At 38.6% G+C, this 25,888-nt stretch overlaps 1 protein-coding gene across 2 annotated transcripts; it reads right to left on the bottom strand.

Moving 5' to 3' along the window:
* Positions 1-668: 668 nt before the first annotated feature.
* On the bottom strand, positions 669-25,089 carry MTMR6 (myotubularin related protein 6). Of its 2 annotated transcripts, XM_040543967.1 has the most exons (15): positions 24,972-24,990; positions 20,213-20,329; positions 19,054-19,185; positions 18,050-18,212; positions 16,940-17,097; positions 16,103-16,231; positions 14,974-15,108; positions 13,626-13,758; positions 8,429-8,538; positions 7,207-7,332; positions 5,901-5,950; positions 4,820-5,020; positions 3,982-4,116; positions 3,776-3,902; positions 669-3,001 (listed from the first exon to the last, which is right to left on the bottom strand). In XM_040543967.1, exons 3-15 carry the CDS (start codon positions 19,165-19,167, stop codon positions 2,741-2,743), a joined length of 1,842 nt encoding a protein of 613 aa, XP_040399901.1. In that variant the 5' UTR covers positions 19,168-19,185; positions 20,213-20,329; positions 24,972-24,990; the 3' UTR covers positions 669-2,740. The 2 variants fall into 2 exon arrangements, with proteins under 2 accessions (XP_040399901.1, XP_040399899.1); XM_040543965.1 differs by lacking the exon at positions 19,054-19,185 and having other exon boundaries at positions 24,972-25,089.
* Between the last annotated feature and the right edge of the window lie 799 nt (positions 25,090-25,888).

The raw sequence follows: 25,888 nt of genomic DNA, 5'->3' as shown, positions 1-25,888 counted from the left end.
ATACCTGTGGTACAGAAAAGTTCATCCACTGAACTATGAATCAGAATTCTTTCTGCTCCCAGAAGGCTCCTGCCACATTTTTTTAGTCAGCTTCTCGAAGGACATAGAACAGTCCCACTGAGCTGAGTCCTGGCTGTCCTGCCAAGCTTTGTGTTGGAGCTCACTGTGCTACCATCTATTTATTTCACCACAGGTCCCACGCGCTTTAAAGGTAGCTTTGGCTTAAGCCTAAACAGCAAACAAGAATAGACAGCTGCCTCTCTGCAGGAATGTTTCTCATGGGTGACCCTGGGGGCTGAATTGGCAGAGCTGTCTGGACTTTGTAAGAAGGCTGCTCCATACAACGGCCTCATAAAACTATTCACATACTGACTACAGTAAAGTATTTGCTTCCAATGAGGAAGTATTGAATTTTATTTTATAAACGAAGCAGGTTTTATGCTCAAGCAGATAATTTTACAGCACTTTAAAGCTGACCTAACATGCCTTGATTTAAAATTAAAAGGCATCCCAACTCTCTCATCTAAGTGAACTCTTCCAATAGAAAGGGCCCAAAGACTGAAATAAGATCACTTTAGCAGTACTGAGAGGGAATGGATCTTTTAAAAAGCCTTATATACAAGGGTACTCAGTTCTTAAAGTAAAAAACACATACAACACTATTTGCAAAAAAAGCTTAATGTAATCTTTTGAATCCATAAACTCTAAACAATAAATATGAAAAAATATACATGGCATACCAGAGCAGCTAAATATTAAAACAAACTACAAACCGATAACACTTGCCTATATTGTCAATGATGTTTGTTTCCATAGTGAGATGCAACACAAGCTTAGTAATACAAGATGTTTTTTCAGAGGAAAACCACAGAACCAGTTTGATACAGGAGGTGATGGGTAGACAACAAATAAGGCACAAAACCCTCGCTTGCTGCAACCCTGTAAGGCACCACTGTGCAAATGTGAAACTCAGTCAAAACTTGTAGTGGAAAAAAATTAACCATGTTTAAATGACTGGGTAATGTATTTTAAAGATGACATTATGTCTTTGGGAATAAAAAGACTTATGAACACTTATTTACATTTATAGGCTTTAAACAAACAATAGTGGATTATACTCACCAAATACAGGGACCACAGTTAACTTCACCCATACAACTTCACAAGTGCAACTTGATCATGACATATATTGGCCTTGTTAATATACTACTGGATCTAATTTGATGTGGAGGGAAACACTGCCAGTTACGTCAAGTTATGTGGGGCACAGACCAGTAATTTTAACAAAACAGACTTTAGGGATTAGGATAGGAATAAACTCATTTTCACTTATAACCAAGAAGGATTTAAATCCAAAGATAAAAAGCTAGTAGCATTAATCCAACACCATACCTAGGGATCTTAATACCCAAATATGAATATTTCTGTTACCTGCTTAGAAAATGTCATGAGATAAAAGTTGATGAAAACCTTCTCCCTTACTAGAAGGCTACAAACATGGAAATCTATATTATATCAACTTTTTTGTCAGAATTTCTACTGTATCCTGCTAGATGAAGATTTTATATAATTACATATGCAGTTTCACTACACTCTGAATATTTTTACAAATGTACAGGCTGGACAAGTTTTTACAAGATAAGAGGGAGGCTTCACTAATTATGAAGTTTTTCTCCCAGAGAAAGATCTCGGAGGCACTCAGTTTCTTATGAGCTTCAGATACATAAATGAAATATTTTTGTTGTACTCAGGAACAATGTCAGTAGACTACTTCTAGAACTTCTGCTTCCACTCTTGGAACTCAAACAACTGTTTAACTGCGTGCTGGGCAACCTGAGTAGTCAAGTTTCGTTCAGATATTGGCTAAATTTTTTTCTTGTGTTTTACTCTTTATTCTAAATTTAAACACCTTACCACAATCAAAACGTTTAAGATCAGACATAACCCATACTTCCAATTATGCTCAAATCTACTGAGCTACTAGAGAGCAAAATCAGGCCGATCTATTATATTTTAAACAGAGGAACCGGAAGAAAGAACAGTCTTCAGTAATAAGTTGACATTCAAACAGCAATTTGCTGAAAGGCTGTGCCAGCTTAGGCATGCTTCATTCCCTGTATTCAGTCCGGTTTTAAGGAAAGAACAATTTGAACAAATACAATGTAAACAGAGTCAGTTTACAGAGTGCAGTAGTCATGGACGCCAATATTACTGATCAACAGGTTTAAGGCCAACTATTAATGTTTTTAAATACTTTTCCCATGGCACTTAATATATTGAAAATTAGTACTGGGTGATATATAACAAGGGCATACATATTTGTATTATGTGCAATATATATACACTTGTAGCTTCAGTCCCCAAAATACAAAGTTCAAGTTTTCTCGCCCAAGTAAAATCAACATGAAATACCACCTGAAAGACCACCTGTGTTTTCCTATACTGAATAAAGATTACTGTTTTAATTTAGTGCAAACCGGCCCAAAGTCCAAAGACATACCACTCCTCAATTTTTAGTCACTACTTACCAAATGCCCCTATTCCTTTTAAAATACAACTATTTTTTTTTTATGTATATATATATATAAGAACAGCAAACACCTGACAATTAGCATGCTGTTCTAGCCTACATTAACAAAACTTGCCAATATACAAATCATGTTTTGGTCATGCAGCACAGACCCATCCTCAAAATGTCTTAATTCAGCCAGGCTAGAAGAGAGAAGCGCCGTGCCAGATTTCAACAGGTCATCCTGGCCACTCCATACTCTAAACTGACAACAGCAGGCTCAGCTTTTGAAAACTCTTCCATGAATTCACTGTAGCGATTGTCCGCTGTGTTGCTGCCCTCTATAGTTCTTACAGCATCATTCACAGGGATCAGTGGCTGCTCCTTCTTGAAACATGGAGGAGTTTTCAGTGCCATGGGTGCAGGATGAGCAGACTGCTGATGTTCTTTCATAAGGACTGCATCTGGTTGCCCATTTTTCTGCTTTATTTTCTGAAATATAGAAAATAATTAACAGTGAGCATCACTGCTTTACTGACGTTTTGCTTTGAATGAAAGAGAACCCATTTTTTTTGCTGGCCAACTCAGATTCTGTTATTCCCTTTAATACTTTTACATATTTAGACTCGGGTATCTAATAAGCATTAGGCCCCTGGGTAAGCCAACATTTTTTCACAACAGATGCTACAAGCACTGCATGCTTAAAAAATATGCTGCTGAGCAGAAGACTGAAAGGTTGCTTGTTAGTCTATAGAGAAGTAAAGACTTTCATGCTTGTCCCTTGTCTGGTCCTATCAGAACAGGAGTACATTCTGGAGTACAGGCAGGGGCCTTAGTGCTACTAGCAAGGAAGAAGTCTGCAGCAAACAAGAACTTTTACAGACAAAAGTCAGTGCCTTTATGTCCTTCCTAAAAACCTACTAAGACTTCTCCTTTAGATCTGAAAAATACCAAACCGGTTTGTTCAGATGCAGGAATACATTGAAAGATGTTAACTAGAAAGCAGGTAAGAGACCTATCTCAGTAATGCTTTGGTAGGACATATTCTTGGGTAAGGCAAAATAAGTTATATTTAAGAGAAGAACATCAGCTGCATAGCGTGGCATTCAGCATAGCACAGTGAAAGGTGAATTCAACATTATGTAGAACAAACGGTAGGCCATACAATAAAGGCATTCATACGAAAGCTAGAAGCATTATTACAGGCTTTACACATGAATTTGTAGAACAGATCACAAGTAAATACACTTATTTTGCAATACTCACAGCTTCCAGTTCTTTTATGTCTTTCTCCAGCTGTTTATTTTGTTCACTCATGTTCATGATAAGGTCATACACAGATTGCCTGGGATGCATACTTCGATCAAACTGGTGGTACATGTTTCTCCAAAACCTGCACGTAACAGATAGTTTTAACTATGCAAGATAAAAACAAATTTGAAGACAAGATACTGTATACAATTCAAACTTACTTAAAATTGAATGACACTGTATTAGGCTCCAAAAGAGTTAGTTCTGGAGAAAAATCTGGACTATACAGAGGATTCTGGTACTTCTTTTGTTCATCCAGAAGGAACGGCCACAAGGAATATGTCCTCTCTTTTAATCTTAAGGCAAGAAGAGATCAAGGTGAAGACACCAACTACAATCAAAATCCAGAAGCTGTTCAACTCAGCATAATAAAAAAGTCAAAGATGGATTTAAAGAAGTTATCAGAAATAATTATAAAACTGAATTAAATGCTCTCAGTAAAATCAACTTCTTCCTGGCATATGCTGATGTTGGATAGTACTATCAGTTTTAGAAGTAATAGTCTTCATAGTGTGCAAGTTTTGCCTCATTGCAATAAATGCTTTTTAAATATAGTTTAAGATGAACCACTGAAAGCTTGCCAGAAGTTTTCCAACAGAAAGCACTGAGACAGCCTATTAATAAATTTTAACTGAAAAGAATCAGTCTTGCACAGGCAACGATTTTAAGGTCGCCTAAAAACAGATTAGGGGAGGGAGTAAGTAGCTTAAGCAGAAAGTCAGGAGCACTTTATCCAGTTTTAGAAAAATGAAAGGAAGGAGAAACATGCCTCAACTTTCCCTTAAAGATGAGCAGGGTATTTTCTCCCAAAATTAGAAAAACTGTCTTTAGCACGCAAAAGCTTGAGAAGAACTGCCATTCCCTGATACAGTTCAACATCACTTTCGGTGTGACCAATCCTGCAAGTTTACTTTTATTCAGAGCCCCAAATTGAGCAGATTCACAGGAGTTCTTAGTCTTTCAAAATAAGCAAATAGACATTACAATATCCCTGCTTACTTTAGTTCTTCTCGCTCTTTTTGGCAATTTCCAAGGAAGTTTCCAAACTGGCACGAATGGACATGTTCATGGATCTGAAGAAGGAAAGCTTCATTGTACTCAAAGGCCTGTGGAAACTGCTCCATCAGATTCCACACACTTTCTAAAAACTGAGTGAACACTGGCGAGATCTCTTTTGGATCACCATCCAACTGACAACACCTGAAAGAGATTCCATGAACAGACTGAAACTGGCTTAGGTTAGAAATTGAAAACAAGCACAACTAAGGTTTTTGTTGTTCAAAAAAATACAGCAGACTATTCCGACACTAGTTTTGGTTTCGAAATTAAGTACCTACCTTCAAGAACTGAGGCAATTCATGAATATAAATAAGCCTAAATTTAACCTATTTTTCTGACTTGTAAGTAATCACATCTGTGTTCAGTAAAGAGCTAGATATCTCTATTCAGTAAAGAAAAGCAACACAAGCCAATTTAATTCCTTTGCATCTATTACATCCATAGTCAACACTTGAAATACATGAGCTAAAAGTAAACTAGTAAAAAGGAAATAGCAGCAAGGCTGTTGTCATAGCTGGTGACACTCAGAGCAAGGAGGAAAAACAGGACTATTGGCAAATAGGACTTCTAAAGGTAGAGTTATTCCATCATTAAAAGTATGGGTAAGTGCAAGCATTTACGCAGATCAAAACTTTAAAAGTGTTTTATGTTGTCTAAATGGTGGGAGATACCTTTAGGTTTGTCTTGCACTGTCTATGCACATATGCAGATCCAGCTGCAGTTATCAATATGCATAAGTGAGGTACCAGTGACATTAAACTTACATCTGTAATACAGAACAACTACCCAATAGATATTTGAATAAACAGCAATATACAAAGTGCACTGTCAACTGAAAATAGCTTACCCATTGCAAAGTTTCTGGGAACAATACAGTACTTTAACATTCACAAACTGTTTTTCCTTTATTTGTGATACTACATAGGTCTAGATATTAATGCAAAATTCGAAATCACTTTTAGTGAAATATTTATCATTCAGTTCAATGTAAACATTTCTCTACATTAGAGCAGCAAACTACCTGTCAGAGAACTTGTGCCCAAAAGAAATCCAGTCCTTCTCTATCAGAACCTACAAGATAAAAAACAAAAGTATCTAACAAAACGTTACTAAATCTTACACCTACAGCATTAACCTCACAGGTTATTGATATATACTGTGTTTCAAATCAACTACAGTAGAAGCAGCTATTTGCCACTGTGTATTTTTTTCCTTTTTCCTACAGTAGATTTTTTTCCTACAAGAGGCTGTCAAAGCACATTTCTAAAACTAGTTTCTAAAGCTAGTAAAAAGTTGAACAGGTTGACGATCAGAAAAATACTGTTAAACCAGGCTCACTTTAAGCATATTAATGCTTTACAGCTTCACATAAATGGATTATCACTCAACTTTCAAAAAGTTAACTGCTAAGTATATGAAAAATTTTAATATTGCATTCTTGCAATTATAGTTTACATAAAGCCACACAATATAATCTTAGACATTTTACTACTATAAAATGTTATTAATATCAACAGTAACTTGTTTTTGTCACTAGTTGCAGTATCAAGCACCAAAAACAGATGACTGTCTACTTATGACAGAAGGCTTTCCAAAATTCCAACTGACAGCGAGGATTAAAAAAGGAATGAGGTTCCTAACAAGTACACATTCCCACTATCCATGAGAAAACTATCCTGTCTTCTAATTCCTCATCAGTTTAGCTTTTGTGGCGGTTAGTAGTTTGTGATCAGTACAGGGAACTAATTTTGTACGTTAACTTTCAGGTGTTCCCATAACCCCTTATATTGTTATGGCAAAAACACAGTTGATTTTCCTACTGCGAAATTTTAAATAATCATATCAAAATTCTTTGATCATCTCTAGAGAAAAGATGAAGACATTTAAGTTGCTTAAATATGTTCAGGTCTTTATGTCACTGTGGCTGGGGATGTAATTTTTAGATTGTAATGAAGTTAATTTGGGAGAAATGTTAAGAATGTATAGCTGGTATAATTTAGTACATCTATCTCATGTAAGCACTTTGGAATCCTTTTATTTCGTAGGTCTTTATTTTGGATGAAAGAGGCAGTTATTACACCATTTCTGCAGGGTACGTAAAACAATCTACTATTTGTATTTCAGTTTCTTAGGTTATTTTAAATACCTAGTTCTTCCCCACAGCCAAGTATTTCTAAAGGAAAGACCAACCATAGTCTGCAAAACTTATTTTACATCTGTAACTACAAAATAGCATCAGTACAGTTACACTCTTTGCTTTCACACTCAGACATTTTATATACTTTGATTTACCAAGAAACAATTTAACAATACAACAGCTTGCTTACCATGAACCCTTTGATTGTTCTGTAGTAGGAATCTAGTAAGAGAGCTCCAAGAGAACAAACTTGTGAAGTCCTATCCCAGCCATCTGAGCAGTGCACTAATACACTTGCACTCTCAACTGCTATTGCCTGCAAAATAATTATTTCTTTAATGAATGCTCTCTTGCTTAGATTGTTCAAAGTCAGATTTTAGTAAATACATACAAAAGCTACATTTATCCAAAACTCAGAGTATAGTCTAGTTAATAGAAGAAAAATATTATGGGACAATGTATTAGATAGTACCAGAAATCTAGTGAGTTCTCTCCACTGAAATGCATGTAGAAAACTTCCCTATTAACAAAAGGAAATTCCATTATCTCCTTCACAAAATGTAACAGGGACTTCTACAGTGGTTCCCATTTCTGTTTGTACCCCTTATAAAACTAGAAATGCCCTCAGAACAAACACTAAGGAAGAAGCGGACTATACATTACAGATCAAACAGGTTTATTAGTTTTCCATTTGGTTGTTTTATAACTCCTATTTGTTAGTAATTATACTACTCAAAAGTTAAGGACCAGGAAGTGTTCATTAGCTTCAGCTAGGAATTCAGATCTATTCAAGTTTGAACTTGTTAACCCAAATTTTTGAGGATCATCTGATCTTTAGAAGCATCCACTTTTAGCTAAAGTACCTTCAGCTGCTGAAAAGAAAAACAGTTTTCTTCTTTACTTCCCTCCCCCCTGAACCCCTTTCATGTTAAGCCCATAGCATCTCAGGTACCTGGCAAATGCAACTGTACTTTTGAGTTCCTTATAAACTGTCCCATTTCCTTGCTAAATGGGATAGTCACTTTGTCTTCTCTGACATTAGTGTCCTGTAAGTTCCTTTTTTCAGTGTATAGTAAATAACAGTTGGCTCCATCTACCTTTAAACTGGTTACATCTTTCATAAATATCCAAAGAAATCAAGAATCATAACAATATCTTCAAGGTGACCAAACAACATCCAAAGAAAATCATAAAACATTAGCTGGCATATTCAATATCTCCAACCACAGAGAAACACATAAGGCTTAACAACATATCAGATGTGTCTGCGTGTATTTCAAGCATCTCCCTTTCTGCAAAAAGGGAGAAAAAGAAGAAAAACCGTATTTGCAGAGTTTTATGCTTTATGGAATATTAAGTGTAATTTTGCCTGATAGCACAAACTGCCCTCAAAGAGGCATCATACAAATTACCTTAACTAGGAAAACAGCAGCATCCAACACAGCTTTGATATGACGCAGCCATCCAGAACTCTCCAAACCAGACAAGAAGTCGTTGACAGACAAACCCTTTGTGCCACTGACTGAAAGAAACAGAGTTAGAAAGCCCTAGGCAGTTACAGCTACCTATAATATCCTACAACAGAGAAAGTGCATTATAAACAGCATAGAATTATTCTTCAATGTTGTAAGTTGATTTGAAACCTTTTCAGGAAACCACCACACTCAAACGGTTAAGAGATAGGCACTACAAAAGGTGTTCTCCACCCAAAACTCAGCTCTGCAGAATTACAGAAGCCTTAAATGACAAGATTAAGATGTGTCTTTCTGACAAAACATTTGAATTAAATACCCCAGTGACACCCAAACAGAGAGTTAGAACCCTTGTGTCTCACTAAGAAAAGGGACCAAAATGCCAAAAACCTTACTACAAATTACTATTACTAACAAAGTAGCTGCATCCAGACAACATTGTCAGTCTGACTGCTTGGAACTAACTATGAGTTTCATCAACCTTTCCACTCTGCCTAGTAGAATAAAGCGAGTGCAGTACAAGGAGAAAATGATGAACTGAAGACCACGTGGATTTTGTCTACCTCCAGAACTGATATACTACAATACTGACTGATCTCTACCATTCTCCCCCTGCGTACTTTGATCCCATAACAATAAGACCAATTCAGGGGGCAGAGGAAGACTCATATTAAAGGAAAGTTGCTGCTGTGCTGCAAGGCAACAGGTATGGAGGTAAACCAAAAGCTTCTCACAGAGATGTGCTGAGCAATTCAGAAGTGAGACAGATAATCTGGTTCTTCAAGGACACCAAGCACCCATGCCAAATGAAAATTAGCTAATAAAAAATCAGTTATTTTAACACAGGATTTTGAGCACTAGTTCTCAGTTGCATTATTGTTTAAACAAGGAACTGAAAGGGAGCAGGGGGGAGATCAGTAACTGACATACCTTCCTCTGCATGTGATTGTTAGATATACCTGAAGTTGCAATCTACAAAAATACCTGTCCCTGTCACATGAGAAAACTATTTTCTGCCAAATTAGTGGGTCCCAGATAAAAACAAGATGACACCGGAGCTGAAAGTTAGTAGTAGAGATACTCACACAGCAGCTGTAAAATAACCTTTATCTCTGACTATGGGAGGAAATGGGCTCCTGCAGCTTTCCTGTATCCACACTACATATTTCTCAGCTTTCAGCCATACTCCCTATTGCTCAGGAAGACTCATAGCACTGGTCGCTGCTGAATGCTGTAACGAAGATAGGCTTCCAGCTTCCAAGTCACGCAGTACTTTTTCTAAAGTCCATAGATTTTTAACTAGAAAAAAGCTAGCAAACCACTGCACAATGAAATAACACACTTAGAATCCCCTGGAAACAAGACCTAATGTTAAAGGGCAGCCTGTAAATAACAGGAAAATCAGCAAAAGTTATGCTAGTTTCCTCTAGTATTTGGATAAAAAACAGCAATTATTGTTAGGCAAAAGTTCTGCTTCCAAAAGGTCTACAAAATAGAAGAGACCAAGAACCACCTGATCCTCTCAAGTCACTCAGTCTTTCACACATTTACTCTCTCCACCTGTTGCTCCATAACACTTGTTAAATTGTAACAGTACATAAACAAGTCCACCACTAGGATAAGGGAAAAACTGAAATAGATCCTCCCAGAAAAATCTGGAAAGCCAAACATCTGCAGGGAATGGATGGGACACAGAAGGCAACACCTGGAGGCATTACACATGACTGCACACCCCTATATTCTATGCTTCGTTGATTAAAGCTTAAGTATCTTTAAGAAAAAGAACACAGGCTTCTAGCCCTCGATTGCTTTCACCCAGATACTTCTGTCAAAACCAGCTTTTGAACATCATTTTCAACTTCACGGAAACACTTGACCTGGTATTTTCTGCTTCTAGACAGACTTCATTGGTTTGAAAATCAAGGCAGAGGTACAAACACATGTCAAGCCCCTGTAATTAACTTTCTGTTTCTGTGAATTGACATTTTTACTACTTAGTGGTAAAATAAGGAAATTGCATTAACACTTCTCAGGACACTTATGTGCTGAATAATCATTGCAGTCCCTCATGTTACTCAAAAGGATCAAAGATGACTTGGCACCATTAAGTTGTCTAGCGACTTCACAAAAACTATCCTTTAAGATCGTTTTGACTATATGGATCATAAATGTGCCCTGCATGCATGCGAGCCCAAATGACTCACTGCCCCATTGCTGACTGCCCTTATACACCACTACCAGCAATGCCTTAGGCAGCAGTTGTTGCATCAAAAGGTGACTGGATCCTGCAACCAGAACCTAGAGACTGAAGGAAGCATGGCGGGTTGGGGACAGGGGTCATTTTTAAGCAAAAAAATTCCCCCCACGAACACACTCCATACAACTCACAACAAAACTGTTAATACACTTCCACCATCAACATATGTGCCACAGCAGCAACTATTATTGAGCCTTTTCCCTCATATTTCCTACAGAAGTGCTCTTTCCTGACTTATGCAATACCTTTTTGCTTATCAGAATTCAGTCTTTTCAAACAGGTAATGCTGTATTTTTAAATGTATAAAAATGGGATTTTCTATATTCAACCCCACAGCCAGAAATTCAGCCTATGTGAAGATTCTTCAATTAGTGTTGTACAGATGGACAGTCTGCCCATCAGGGGCACAGAGTCATGTCTACGCTAAAGACGACTATTTTTGAGAAGTTTTGTTTTGCTGCATAAGACCATTAAAAAAAACACAAACAGCTAAATCAGAAGAATAGACTGCAAAGCCCCCCTAACATCCTGCATTAGGGAAAGATGTTGGGAAGGATTGTGTCTTACACTTAATTTGCAAACAAATGACTTCTGAAGCCTTTCATTAGGGTATGAAGGAAGCCCGACAGAGAGATAAAGAGCCTAGAATCAGAAACATGCTGAAGAAAGAATAACAGTTGTTTGTTATAAATAAATCTGAGTACAGTCCCAGTTACAAAGACTCTTGAAAGAATAGGGTCATTGGTATCCTGTCACTGATTAGAGAGCATTCAGTTCAGCACATCTAGTAGAAAGGTGGCACGCAGAAGTTAAATGGCGTTTTCCTCAACTTAAAATATGAATAATTTTCATAGCATCTCCTTCCAGGGTCTGAAAAGTTACTTATCGCATGCCTCCCGAAGTTTTAGACGTCCTTCCTATCACTGAAATATATGCATAATATTTTCCTGGGAAAACATAATTCCATTCCCTCCTTTTCTTTCACCTCCAATACCCCAGAAGGGAACCAGTAATAGTAGTTACTATTGAGTTTAAATACATCAATCTTCCACACAAGGTAAAATGGAGAGGGGTTCTATCCTTAAGGAAAGCTGTTATTATGAAAAATATTTGATAGCATCCCACCAACAGATGCTTATGTCAAATGGAAAGACTATGAATTCCAAAGTTTAACTGTGATGCATATACTTCTGCATCAGACATTACTACACAGGAACAGGCACCTTTAAAAAAAGAAATCAAGATTTGTGAGCCAATTGTCTGGAACTGAAGAAGAGATTAGAAAATAGGAATTATCCCAAACTTCAGAAAATTAAAGTTCATGGTCATGCTGCTGATCTTTTTCTTCAATAAAGTGTGTGCACAAATAACCACAAAATATATATAAACATAGTTTAAGCACTATCACCTCAAGGCATGTGATTCTCCCTCTCTACTCTGCTCTCATGAGACCCCACCTGGAGTGCTGTGTTCAGCTGTAAGGTCCCCAGCACAAGAGTACATGGACCTGTTAGAAAGAGTTCAGAGGAAGACCAGAAGGGTGATCAGGGGGCTGGAGCACCTCTCCTATGAGGACAGGCTGAGGGAATTGGGTTTGTTCAACCTGGAAAAGAAAAAGCTCCAGGGAGACCTTACAGCAGCATTCCAGTACCTAAAGGGGCCTGCAGGAAAGCTTGGGAGGGACTCTTCGTCAGGGAGCGGAGTGATAGGACAAGGGGGAATAAATTTAAACTAAAGGGTTTAGATTAGGTATTAGGAAGAAATTCTTTATTCAGAGGATGGTGAGGCACTGGAACAGGTTGCCCAGAGAAGCTGTGAATGCCCTATCCCCAGAAGCGTTCAAGGCCAGGCTGGATGGGGCTTTGGGCAACCAGATCTAGTGGGAGGTGTCCCTGCCCACAGCAGTGGCATTGGAACTAGGTCTTTTTCTTTTAAGGTCCCTTCCAACCCAAACCATTCTACAATAACATTTTACACAGGGTGCCTGAGTAATTGGTTAATAGCAGATACGGGTTCAACGAAAATGAATTCAGACTACACCAGTGATCTGTAAAATTTCTTGACCAACATAGCTAGAATGCCTTCAAAGGAGATTTCCCTACAGGTGCAAACCTTCCCAATGACTGGAAATATTAGGATAATTCTAAAAGGCAAACATATGTAACTAGCAGTACATGTGGAAACCTGACTTCTGTCACCATACTTTAATCACAGCATTAATATTCCCAAGTGTCTTAGGTTTGTTTTCATCTGTTTACCTCAATGAAATATTAAGGGAAATAAGAGTATCATTAAAATAGAAGACTTCTACCTCATCACTTTCACAACACTGTGGCAAGTAGTGGTACTATGAACTGGCTCACATTTCCCCCCCCCAAACACGAATACTCTGCAAGATGCATCTACAAGCACAGGAGCTGTTTGCCACGACAAAGAGTTCACGTTTTGTATAGACCATTACATCACGCAGTTACTGTGAGTTCTGTGCAAACAAGTGCTCCTTGAGGAACGTTCTACGTGTGAAGATGCATACATATTCACGTTATTTTATGTATTTACATATACATACACAAATACATGTATGTATACGTGTATACTTGGAAAGCTGGTCTTTCCCACAAGCCACTGACATACTAATCACGTTAACCCCTAGCATGTGCTGCTCAGTTTTCTTCAAAATAACTCACATCACTGGGTTTACAGTTTAAAAGTAGAGATTTAAGGTAGGTCATTACCACAATTGCTGAGCACAGCAAACTGGTACTAAGTGCAAAGCTTGGATAAAACACAGAAGTCTTAATACAGTTTAAGCCATTATTAAATACTTCAGAAGAATATTTATTATTTTTATATACACTATATAGTACAGTTCGAACATACCTTCCAAGAGTTTTTGTAAGCTGGATCTCATTACATGAATATTTTCAATTCCAACAAACTGGAACCTAATGTTAGAGTAGTTGTCTTCGTTCTCATAGCCCTTCCCAGCAGCTCTGTTTGCCATTGCGTTAAGCTTAGAAGAGCAAAATTAAAATACTGTAAACCAGCACTTCAAATAAAATGTCAGATTAAGAAATAGAAACCAAGCAATTTCAGTGGAATACACTAGGAAAAGACACACAAAAACACATACTATAAACAGATTCTAATAAATGAACAGTTTAAGTATTTAAGTATGAGAAAGGCATGGTACAGTGAAAGCAACAGATGGTCTATATTCAACACTGACATCTGAATAATGCATTTAATAGTTTCCTATTCTCTCCTCTGTGTACCCACCAACAAGCCATTACTTATTTCAAAACATTTCTGAGAAAAGACACTTCAAGGCAATTAACCTAAAAATGAGTAAATAAATCCAGCCTCAACCATACATATGCTTTTCAGGTATCCTACAAAAAAGTCAGTTTGGTGAAGAAACAGCTAATACAATGCTTGCAGCTATAAAAAGTACAACTAAAAAAACCGACAGTTGGGTCGATTTTTACCTGTCAGCCAGACCTACTGAAGCCTGCTCAAAGTAAGCATAAATTCTACAATGTAGGATTTTCACTTTACATCCTTGTTTTCTAGCTCCCGCATTTGGAAATTTAGATGACAACTATCAATCTAAATGCAGACTGCCTAAAAAGAGAAAGTAACCCCCCCATACTCCAACAGGTCAAAAACCCAACATAATTCAACTTAGTGTTGAGGTGTGACCTCAAAAATGCTACGACAGAATTTCTCCTACCTCTTCCTGTTTAATACAGACAGTACTAGTAGTTTTCATGCTCGTTTGCACAAGCCACTGTCCTCCTTTCTGTTCTAAAACGACCTCCAACACAGCTCACCATTTCATAAACTTAATTCCTAACAGTTAAAAGTGCTTGGATCTCACTCCAACTATTCACTTCTTACCTGTTTTACATATATTTTTAAATGTACCTCCCCAGAAGTTCACTTACATTCAGTGAATTACAGAATCATTTAGGTTGGAAAAGACCTTCAAGATCATCAAGTCCAACCATCAGCCTGACCTTAGATTTGTCTTGATAGTGGTTCAACTTCTTTAAGAAAGCAAGCACTTGACCACTTGAATAGTGAGGCCTAGTTCTACCTTTACAGAGTATGTTTATATTGGGCCAAAGTATTTAACTCTCAATCTTTCCAAATCACATGTTATCTCAGTTACTCTTTTGGTGTTCAGGAAGAGAGAGTAGTCTGAAGAACCTGTAGAAATACATACCTTTGGCCTGGTGTCCATGACATACATGTAGCGATTTGAGGGATTTGCTTTACTGATTGCTTGCAACATGTGCTCATCTTCCAGGCACCTGGCACTGAAACCTGAGAGAGGCTGACTGCATCTACAAATTGCAGCCTGTCATAGAATACAAGAGCCAAGTTAACATCAGTTTAGTATTTATAGTTGACACCTGCATAATTCATTTCATTTGACACATCACTTCAACTGAAAAAAGCATAGGTGTTCCAACTTTTTAAGCACACTTGCATACACTAAAACAGGCAGTGCCTACAACTTTTTCAGGCCTATCTACAGTGACAAGGTAGTTCACTATTTTCTTAAGTATAAAAACTCAAGAAGTACAGACAAAAAAAGCACTTCATTTTTTTTTACTTTTCAGTAAAAAGCAAATTACTCTTGATGAAAAGTAAATTATGCTTAGTTTTACTATTTTCAGGTGTAATACATTACAGTCTGAAGTAGTTTTTACCATATCATTTTCAATGATGTATTGTATTTGAGAGGGTGTCAGGTGCATTTCCCAATTATGAGTTGTCTTCAAATGCATCTACTAGTTGAATATTCATCCTTCAAAAACTCTTCAACTCATCAAGATGACAATCCTGCTCTCCCTTCAACGATGGCTGAGACAGGCAGAAGTTGCTTCACACCACCGTTTATCTAACCTTGCAAAATCTATTTTTATTCACTAGTTCTTTACACCTTGCAAATTCCTCCTCAATCAATAAGTTATTTTGATGTTTTTTTTTTTTACACCCTCCCCCCACACTTGGGCATAATAGATTTTATTCTTCATTTATCAAGATAGATTTTTGTCAAGTGACATGTTATCTTGATCTTAAGGTCAGTTTCTGAAAGCTTTAAGAGATTCAACTGATTACTTGAGGATTTCTTTTAAACTGGCTTAGCTTAATTCAGCATCTTGTTAGACGCTACTACTGTGAGCTGTATTTAAGGTTATCATGAGTTATATATACTGTTCTCATTCAAGTCAGCGTACTTGAATTGTATACCTTACAACATAAGGTGTACAGTTATCTCATACATCTGAACTACCAGCAAGTGTTGAGAATTTTCAGCCCATTTGCATGAAGAAAACAGACAATACCTTTTTATCCTTATGATAATAGGACAACACTGGGAATCTTCCTTTGCTTCTGAACTTGGAACTACCAACAATTATGGGCTTGCTTGCAGTTCTAGGAACATAAAGATCTCTAGGATAGGTTTCACAAATCTGAAAGACACATACACATATATTAATATATATATATATGCACACAGGGTACAAACCTAGCACTAGATACATAACCCTACACTATTTTTACGAGGAAATAAAAGGCAAAGGGTAAACACCAACATAATTCTATTTATGTGAATATCTCAGAAGAGATAAACCATGGATAAAAAGGTACAAATTAGCGTCAAAGTGATACAACCAATTACTGCTGGAAAGCACTGCTACAGTAGCATTCACTTCAAGAATGAGATTTTTTCAGTAGAACTGCTGAGCATATGTTTCAAATAAAATATTGAAGTTATTTCCATCATTTTTTATATTTGCAGACTACAAAGATGAAATCTAATCTGGCAATCAGCTGCACCACCACAGCCATTGTCTTTTACAACCAGCACTGCAGAACCTAATGCAGAATCCCTCTCCATTAGGAGAGCAAAGGAGCAGAATTGTTAGGACTGGATTTCAAATAGGTAAGTAAACAAGAAACAATTTAATGCACATACACTCAGTGAGGCACAGAAGAAAAGCTGCAGTTAGAAAGTTGTGAGACTGTCTGATTAAGGAGTTAATTCTCTCCACCTGCAAGTTTTGCTTATGCTGCAAGCCAAGCGATTTCATAGCATCAGACTGCTTTCTATAGGTCTAGAGCCAGAGAATAAACCAAAAACAGATGTAAAATAGAACATTTTCCACTACAGTCCTTACCTTATAATCACGATTTGCATCAGACAACTGCCAGTAATCATTTGGCACTCCCATTCTCTTATATTCTTCTGCTAGATCAATAAGCTGCCAACCTTTCACTTGCTCAGATTCATTTTGCTTTGGATTATAGGAGAAGGCATACAGTTCTTCGTATTTTGCTAAAAGGTAAGGAAAAACAAGACTACGTAACGAGCTGCCTCTAAAAATGCATTGGTAGAGAAAGGTAGCACAGTTGACAAACATTAAGGTTGCCTGAACTGCAGAAATTTCAGGCTTTAAGATTTTCAGACAGAGTAAATAGATACTTGGCATTCCTGAAATATTTATTCCGCAACTCCAGATATTTAGTTTTAGTTAAAGGTAGGTTATAAAAGCTTTCAGGGAAGAGAATGAAAGAGTGCCTGACCTCTTGTCCCAGCAGGGACATTTAAGTCATTAGGGCAAATCAAAGGTCACAAAATGAAGACTGACAAAATAGCAAATCATTAAAAGAGCTTCACAAGAGCCAAAATAACAGGCGTCTTTATAGGTAAGAACAGAAATGTAAATCTACTGAACATTAGAAGCAATGTAAAAGTTCCCTTCAAACCAAAAAAGCTTTCAAAATATTTTATTTTTTCTAATACTTTTTATATGACAGATGACAACATTTTACAGTTGTCCAAACACAAAGAAATGCAAAAGGCCACAATAGGTGACCGAAGTCTCTTGTAAATCTAAATTCATATTATTTTAGCATCAAAACTTCAGCCTATTTTTTGAAATTGCATGAAGTCAGTAACAAATTAGTACTTGTTTAGTAGCATTTTATCCATGGAACACATCAATAAAATAGATTACACACATTCACAATTCTGAGGCTAATGCTCAAAATGCTGGGCCTATAGGAACCTTACACTCTTAGACAAGATCAGTGAGCTACAAAAGCCAGACATTTTCTGAATTCACATATAGATTAATACTCCATTATTCATAAAATTATTTGACCTATCTAACCCATTTAAAAGGCTTTTACATAATGTACATTTCACAAAAAAATAAGCATGCAATTTCTCACCAACTTATTACCCAGGTGCATACTACAAAGCCTTTTCCAGTTTGGAGTCTCACCTGTTCTTGACAGCTGAAGCAAAGAGTTATAAACATCATGACAATCTCTCTCTCTGGGAACAACAAAGTGAACTATCCTGAAGTTCTTGCACTGGATGACAAGGGGGCAGCCAGAAGTAGTCAAGGGAAGTTTTTCCACTGCAGCAATGTGATGATGTAATATCTAAGGCATACAAGAACTCAGCGTAAGCATGCTGACAAAAAATGAGAAAGGCACACTATTTACACAATCAGGCATAAGACAGATTAACCTGTCCTGAATATTGATTTTTTGACCGATTTTCTCAATCACTTAGTTATAGAAGAGAATTAGTTAAGAAGAAATTCAAGCTTGGCATTTTGGTCTAGATAGCATAACTTGTTAAAATTTAATTTTTTTCCCCTCATTTTTTGAACTGTCAACTAATCTTTATAAAAACTAATAAATATACTTTTAAATGCAGAAATCAAGAAATAGAACTCCACTGGGGTCATTCAGTTCTTTTCCGCAGCTTCACTAACTGACCAGCTTACATCCAATTAGGTGGGGTCCAAATAAGTTGTCTGATTTCTTTTTTTCCTTTAATGGATCTAGAGGAACATACTTCAGAATTTTATCAGGGAAAAGAAAGCAAGTTAAGGAAAGCAAATCAACATATAGTAGATACTGAAGATTTTAGAATTACAGTATTTATTTTTTTGCCTATCAGAGGAGCTCACATTAAATATTTTATGCATCAGTCATTCACTTTAATCAGTCTGCTAGCATTTGAGCCAGGAGTACAACTTGAGACAAATCAGACTGCTCACAGGGATATAGAATGAACAGGAGGTAAGAAAAACCTCTCCTGTATTATCCATTGTGCTGATGTAGACACGACAGTCATAGCTAAGTGCCTTTCAACCACTGTAACAAAAGACTGTCACAGTAATGGATATCTGTGGCAAATCTACACAAAGTTTGGGAAAATGCAGGAGAAAGTAACAGCTGTTCAACCACAGGAAGAAAGCCACTGATACATTACCTCAACTGAACAAGATGCTCTCAAAAGCATTTCAATTACCTCACTGAAGCAATCATCTCCTCTTAAATATTGATCAGAATTAGGCATCTGAAAACTATGCTGCCAAATATGCATTTACAAAGAGACTATATCCTGGAGAGACATTATCATAATTATACTTGATACTTGCACTATCATCACAAATGCAATATTCAAAATACAGGTTTGATATCACCGAAGTACGACCTTTTAAAGCAGTACACTGGGACAAACACTGCTTCTGAATATATTCTCCTCAATAGTTCCTTCCACTTGAGAAGATAAGTTTGTTTTGCACAAAGTTGTAGATTGTATCCAAATTACTGAAAAAAATCTTTTTTTGTAAGCACCACGAGACATTTCATCAGATAACCAGGATATAAAGTTAAGTGCAAGAAGTTTCACCTACAGAAAAAAATGAAGCCCAGGGAAATGAGATTTCATCCTGGAGAAGTACAGCACCCTTAAATGCGCTGAACTCAGTCAGGTAGCCGTGCAACAGTGGAAGCCAGAACTTGAGGTACATGTCTGCCACCAGGGAACCAGGAAAAAAAACTAGCAGGTATTACTGCTTATACAAGTAAAATTGGCTGGTATGATGGTCACAGCCATCGAGAAGCTGCAGCCTCTTCTGAACTCTTTTGTTCCAAAATGTACATCTTCAGAATAGTCATTTACCACTCTAAAAAAGTGCATGGAATCACCAAGCCTAGATCTTTGGATTTTGCCATCTCACTTAATGTAGGCAAAATCTAAATGGAAGGCAAAGATAATGCAGAAATTTTCAACCTAGTGCTTAAATTATCTAACAATCTCCCGCTCCTTCCTCTGAACGGCAGTGCCAGTCAGATGTTAAAAAAAGCATTTACTCAGAAAAACAAGCAAAGGCTATAGAGAAGCAACAACAGCAACTCAGAGAAGTGAAAATTATTTTCAACATTATCCAGTTTCAACTGCAAAGGTGTCATGCAACAGCAGGAGCTGTGATTCATTAACTTATTATGAATATCACAAACAAGCAGATCATGGGGAATAACTTTTACATTAAACATTTCAGTAAACAAATTCAACCTCAGATCAGGAAGAACAAATGCATCTGAAGAACCTGTGCTTTTGAGCCACAAGCATTTGATATGCTTACCCAAGTCTCCCTCCTGCTTGAATCTATGAATAACAGATGAGTTGCTGTAAGGTACAGAGTTCCTGTCAGAGACTTATTGCTGGTGCTGAACCTATCCAGTAACTTCACTTGCTCTACCTGTAAGAAAAAAGTGGGGGAAAGCAAAACTTAGTTTTTTTCCTTAAACACAAAGTAAAAATCCCAACTCCAGAAAAGCTCCATCAGTTTGTGCAGTAATTTTGAGAATGCTAGAGCATATAATACAGCACACACAAGACTATTCCATCCAAATTGTTGAGAACACACTTGTAGTCACATAAGCTTGTGCAGAAGGACCATTTAAAATATCCTGTTCCAACAGTAAAGCACGCAATGAAATGACAAGACTAAGTTTAGCAGACTGCTTAGTCCATACACATATGTTGTGGTTTAGCCCGGCTGGCAGTCAAACACCACACAGCCGTTCGCTCACCCTCCCCCCTCCCTCTCTGGGATGGGGGAGAGAAACGGGAAAGTGAAGCCTGTGAGTTGAGATAAAGACAGTTTATTAAGACAGGGAAAAGAATAACAATAATAATAATAATAATAGTATTAATAGTAATAATGTGTATGAAATAAGTGATGCACAATGCAATTGCTCACCACCCGTTGACCGATGCCCAGCCTATCCCCGAGCAGCCGGCCCCCCCCCCACCCCGGCTAGCCACCCCTATATATTGTTCAGCATGACGTCAGATGGTATGGAATACCCCTTTGGCCAGTTTGGGTCAGCTGTCCTGGGTCTGTCCCCTCCCAGCTTCTGCTGCATCCCTAGCCTGCTCGCTAGCAGGACAGAGCGAGGCTGAAAAGTCCTTGGCTTGGTGTAAGCACTGCTCTACAACAATTAAAACATCAGCATGTTATCAGCGCTCTTCTCATTCTAATCCAAAACATAGCACCCTGCCAGCTACTAGGAGGAAAATTAACTCTGTCCTAACTGAAACCAGGACAACATAATATGGTTATTTAATAGTAAAAGAGACCAAGGTATTAGGCTTTAAAAAATAAGTTGAATTACTAAAAACTTGCAGACAAGAACTCGCCCCGAAGTACAGCAAGCACAAGCATTAACAGTTTCCTGTTATTTACGTGCCAGCATTGAATTAACAACTGATCTCTGATATGTTCTTCTCCAATCAGCTATCTGTATACTCATCACAGACAAAGATTAACTCTCCTGATTTTACTTTTAGATATCTACTGCTATTTATATCATCCCCAATCTTAAAAATCTGCATTATAACAACCTTGTCTCACTGCTAAAATAAACTGATGAAATGCAAGCACTATACTAATAATTAGAAACAATCTCCCAGAAATTCAAGGACTGTGCTGGCATTTGAAGTATCAAGATTTCAAGCTGGAATCTTCCAAGGGCAGATTTTCTCCTCCTGGTATTCCATCAACATTGTTATCTCAATCCTATGGAAAAGGATTTCAGAATAAAGCAATTTCTAGACAGCCTGCATTTTATCTGGTGCTCATAACATTACAGGCTCCACAGTTTACTTTATTTGAGGCAAACACTACATGACTCAGTGTGTGCAACAACAGGAAAGGACCGTGGTGAATGGCTTATCTCTATGCATTCCTGTATTTCTTGGCAGCACGGGCTCATTAGTGCCAATTTAAAGCCATTTTGCTGGAAGCTTGATGCTACTGCCATTATATCCACAGCTGAACTCCAGAAACTTTCCCACCAGCAAGGCCAGCACCCAAATCTGAGACCACATTTACAGTGCTGATGTTAGACTGGTTTTAATTCCCATGTACAAACCTATTATCTGGTAAAAGTATAGACAAAACACTTAAAAACTGCCCTTTCAGTTCAGGTATTTATTGCAATCTAGCAAGGCCTACCTCTGTTTTTGAAAGTTAGAAAAGCAATGTAAGGCATCCAAAACAGCATGGAGGAAATTTGAGTATCTACTAGCAGCCAGTGCTACTATAATATTCTAGATTTCAGTTTGGAAAGGGGAAAATAAAGTTACATGTATTTGTACCTCAAAACACGTTATCCTGTAATCAGCAGGATATCAGTGCTCGGATACAAAGCACCATAACCAATACAGCGCCGTCAAAACGTGGATTTTATTTTGGGCAGTTCTGCATTGCACCTCCCTGCAAACTGAGAAGTGCACAGAACAACTGCAGGTTTGTTACAGAAATGCAGCCCACAAAATCCAGGCAAACTTCTGTTGCCCTCCATGCAACAAAATAGTTATTCTCAAGGCTGTGTTTCTATGTTAGCTGAGGACAGGCATTAGTACACTTCAAGACTCTTATTAGAGCTTTGTATGATATTCCTTCAAATTAGAAGGAGCTGTCCCCTTCCCCATCTAATCCTCAATCTGGCAGACTCACATTTGATTTAGCTTGACTACTGAATCCCAAACTTCCACCTCCACTGGAAAATCCATAAGCATTTTCACTAACAGATGACCTCAAATGTACAAACAGATTTCACTGAAGAAATTCCAGTCTTCTCTACTACATTTTTCTTTAAAATATTTTTAAGGACACTTCACTTCTAAAGCTCAATCACAGAACCAATTTTTTCTCATTTGTAATCCTTCCCCCCCCACCCCCACCCCCAATTTATGATATTGTGATATGGTTTTCACCATTTGTTACCACTTAAGTATGAAAATCACTTCTGTCTATGAATTTTAAGTCCACCTTACTTCCTTGTTCAACGTAAATTTGTTGGACAGTTTAACTTCATAAGAAGCTAAACTTTTCAGGTAGCTGCGCCAACAGTTCTAAGACAACTTCAACATTTCCATCAGATGAATTTAGAGAAAGAATAAAATCTATTTCAACACCTTTTGCGGGACAACAGCTTCCTTGCACAGTAGTTAATTTGTGCAAGACTGCACTGTTATTTCATGCTTGTTTCACTATTTCTTCAGTAAAATAAATTGAAAAACTGTAAAGAGCAGACAGATTAGAAAATGTGCGTGTCTCCTACCAGTCAGAATGGGGTCCAGTTCAAGCCCACACATGCACAGATCTTGCATGGTACCTAGCACAGGCTATACTTTAGTTTTCTTCCTTCCTATAACTGCAATATTCAAAATTATTACAAACTAGCATATATGCATTTTAATCCACCTGGATATCCAATATCCCATAAGCTTTGAAGAAATTAAGCAAGCATCATAATTCTAATCAAGAACTCAGGTTATTTTTAGCCATTAATTCATCACTTTAAACAGATTTTTTGGGGGTATGATTTGTATCACTTGAAACAATTTTAAGTCCTTGTCCTAGTTTCAGCTAGGATAGAGTTAATTTTCCTCCTAGTAGCTGGTATGGTGCAAATTAATTCTATCCTAGCTGAAACCAGGACAATCCTGTACCTTAAAACTTGGCTGCAGTGCTTGTTTCTCTCTTCAGCTAGTTATATTGCTACATCAAGGATTTTCTTAGCAGGTGCCCAAAGCCATGCACAAGCACAATATAAAGAAGTCAGCAACCTGCCAATATTTATGGTCTCAATTTCAGTTTTGAGACTTAAATATCTACTCAGATCATGAAAATATTTTGCATTTAGTCTAGTTTTTAACTTTGATACCAACAACTGACTGTAACAATATTGTTTACAAATCAGGAGTTTCAGGTTTTTAAGTGGGCTGATAAAGAAACCTTATCCCTAATTCGTCAACATGGTAAAAGATAATTCCATCCAATAAACCAAAATTGCACTCAGAGTATCTTTGTTACAGACCTTCCTTTAGCATTATGTATACATACATATGTAAATATATATTAAAAAACTAATCAAACATTTATACGCAATTTATATAAAGGCGTTCTTCCAGAAACTTAAAAGCCAGTTCCTTTAATTATCAGTTATACATTTACTGGAATATAACCACTCCTTTCCTCCACACATCTATAAAACTTGATTGCAGTCAGGCTGCCAGGTCATGGAACTAATTGCTTGGTCATTTCCAAGACACAACAAATAGAGGAACAGTCTTTTCAGCAGCCTTTGCAGTCAGGACTGACAAGAGAAATACTGTTAAAATGTGATTATGTAAGAACTGAAATTTAAAAAGAAACACAACACTTTATATAAGTGATTTACAGAAGGAGTTGGTAAGACTTTCACCTTCTTCGTTATAAAGGAAAGCAACTAATAAGCTAAAAATAAAGTAGAAGAGTCTAGAACATCAATTGCACCTTGACTAATTTTTCAGAATAAGCTAACAAACCGCACACCTACTGATGGCTTATGTTCACGACAATGCAAATCAATCGTTAACAAGAACAGAGCACTCTTTTCACAGGCTCCATCCCCAAAGCCAGGACAAAGCACACGGCACAGCACCCGGGCACAACACAGCCGTAACCCCCCGAGGTGCTCAGCCCCCCTCTTCAGGCGCAGCCCCTGCCTTCCCCCCAAGCTGTACCAAGCCCTGCCGCCCCAGGAGGAACCGAGCCGGGCCCTATAAAGCGGTCAGCGCCCACCGGGAACCCTGAACCTGCGAGTACACCCTCAAACCCCCCCCGGGGCAGGCAGGCACCCTGAAGGGGACGCCCCGAGCAGCGCCGGCCGCCTCAGAGCCCCTCAGGAGGGGTAGGCGAGAAGGCACCGGCGGCGGAGCCGGCCGCAACGCCCTCACCCGCGGCTGGGACCAGCAGAACAGGACCACACCGGGCCCTAACACCCCACAGCAACTGCCCCAAGGCCGGCAGCACTACTACCCCACCCCCCTTCAGCTATCCCCAGTACCTTGGTGGTGCGGATGTGCTCCATGACGGCCCGACGCAGACCCGTCCGCCACCACCCGCCGCCCTCCTCCTACTGTCACCGCCGGGCCGGGCGTCGCCTTAGAAACGCTTCCGGGGCGGGGCCGCGGCCGCGCGAGCTCCCTGCGGCGCCCCCTATTGGTCAGCGGGGGAGCAGAGCGCCCGCTCCTCGCCTGCAGCGCGCATGCGCCGACAGGGGGCGGCGCCATTTTGGGGTGGCCGCGAGGGGCGGCGCCATTTTGGGGAGGCTGAGGGGGGGAGCGGAGGGGCGGTATGGCGGCTGTTGGGTGGCGGCCTGCTGCGGTGCTCAGGGAGCCCCTGTGAGACCCGGGCTGAGGGAATGGAGGGGCTGGGGACGCCGTCCTGCGAGCCGCGGGGTGCAGTGCTGGTTGTGAAGCCTCACCTGGCGGCTGGCACTGAGGAGAAAGCAGGCATGGTGCTGTGGTGCCAGGAGGTGTGTGGAGAAAAGAGCCGTGCCCTGGCTCCCCAGGCCTCTTCGTGGGTGGAGGGCTTCCGTCTTACAACAGGAGGATTGTGAACGGGGAAACTCCTCTATAGGGGCCCTTTTAAAAGTATTGCTCCTTGCAAAAGGGGATTGTGAAGAGTTGGGGGCTGGTTCGTAACTCTGTAGAGTTAAAATTTAATTAAAAGACTTTCATGTGGATTCCGATTCTGTGTGCTTATTGGCAGGGCATACAGGGCACGAACCTACAAACAACAGTACTAGAACGAAATAACAACACAGAGCAGCAATGCATCCATTTTGTACCTGTGTGGGTGCCGGTACGCAAGAATCATACGTGTGCTGTACAATAAATACGAGACACGATAAAACAGCTTAAAAGTTGTATGGGCTATGTGCACTGCTTTCCTGATTATTATGGTTTAGTGGAGGACTTG

This window comes from Cygnus olor, chromosome 1 (genome assembly GCF_009769625.2).
Source record: "Cygnus olor isolate bCygOlo1 chromosome 1, bCygOlo1.pri.v2, whole genome shotgun sequence".
Taxonomy (NCBI): domain Eukaryota; kingdom Metazoa; phylum Chordata; class Aves; order Anseriformes; family Anatidae; genus Cygnus; species Cygnus olor.
The sequence above is the reverse complement of the archived record's forward strand: the minus strand, read 5'-3'. Positions and strand labels throughout refer to the sequence as shown.

Excerpts from the sequence above, each read along its gene's own strand:
- MTMR6 (XM_040543965.1), bottom strand. The coding sequence starts at position 24,995 with ATGGAGCACATCCGCACCACCAAG. Across the intron at positions 5,951-7,206 it reads GAACAATCAAAGGGTTCATG|GTTCTGATAGAGAAGGACTG; the intron begins GTAAGCAAGCTG and ends TTTATCTTGTAG. Across the intron at positions 5,021-5,900 it reads GGGCACAAGTTCTCTGACAG|GTGTTGTCAGTTGGATGGTG; the intron begins GTAGTTTGCTGC and ends AATCTCTTTCAG.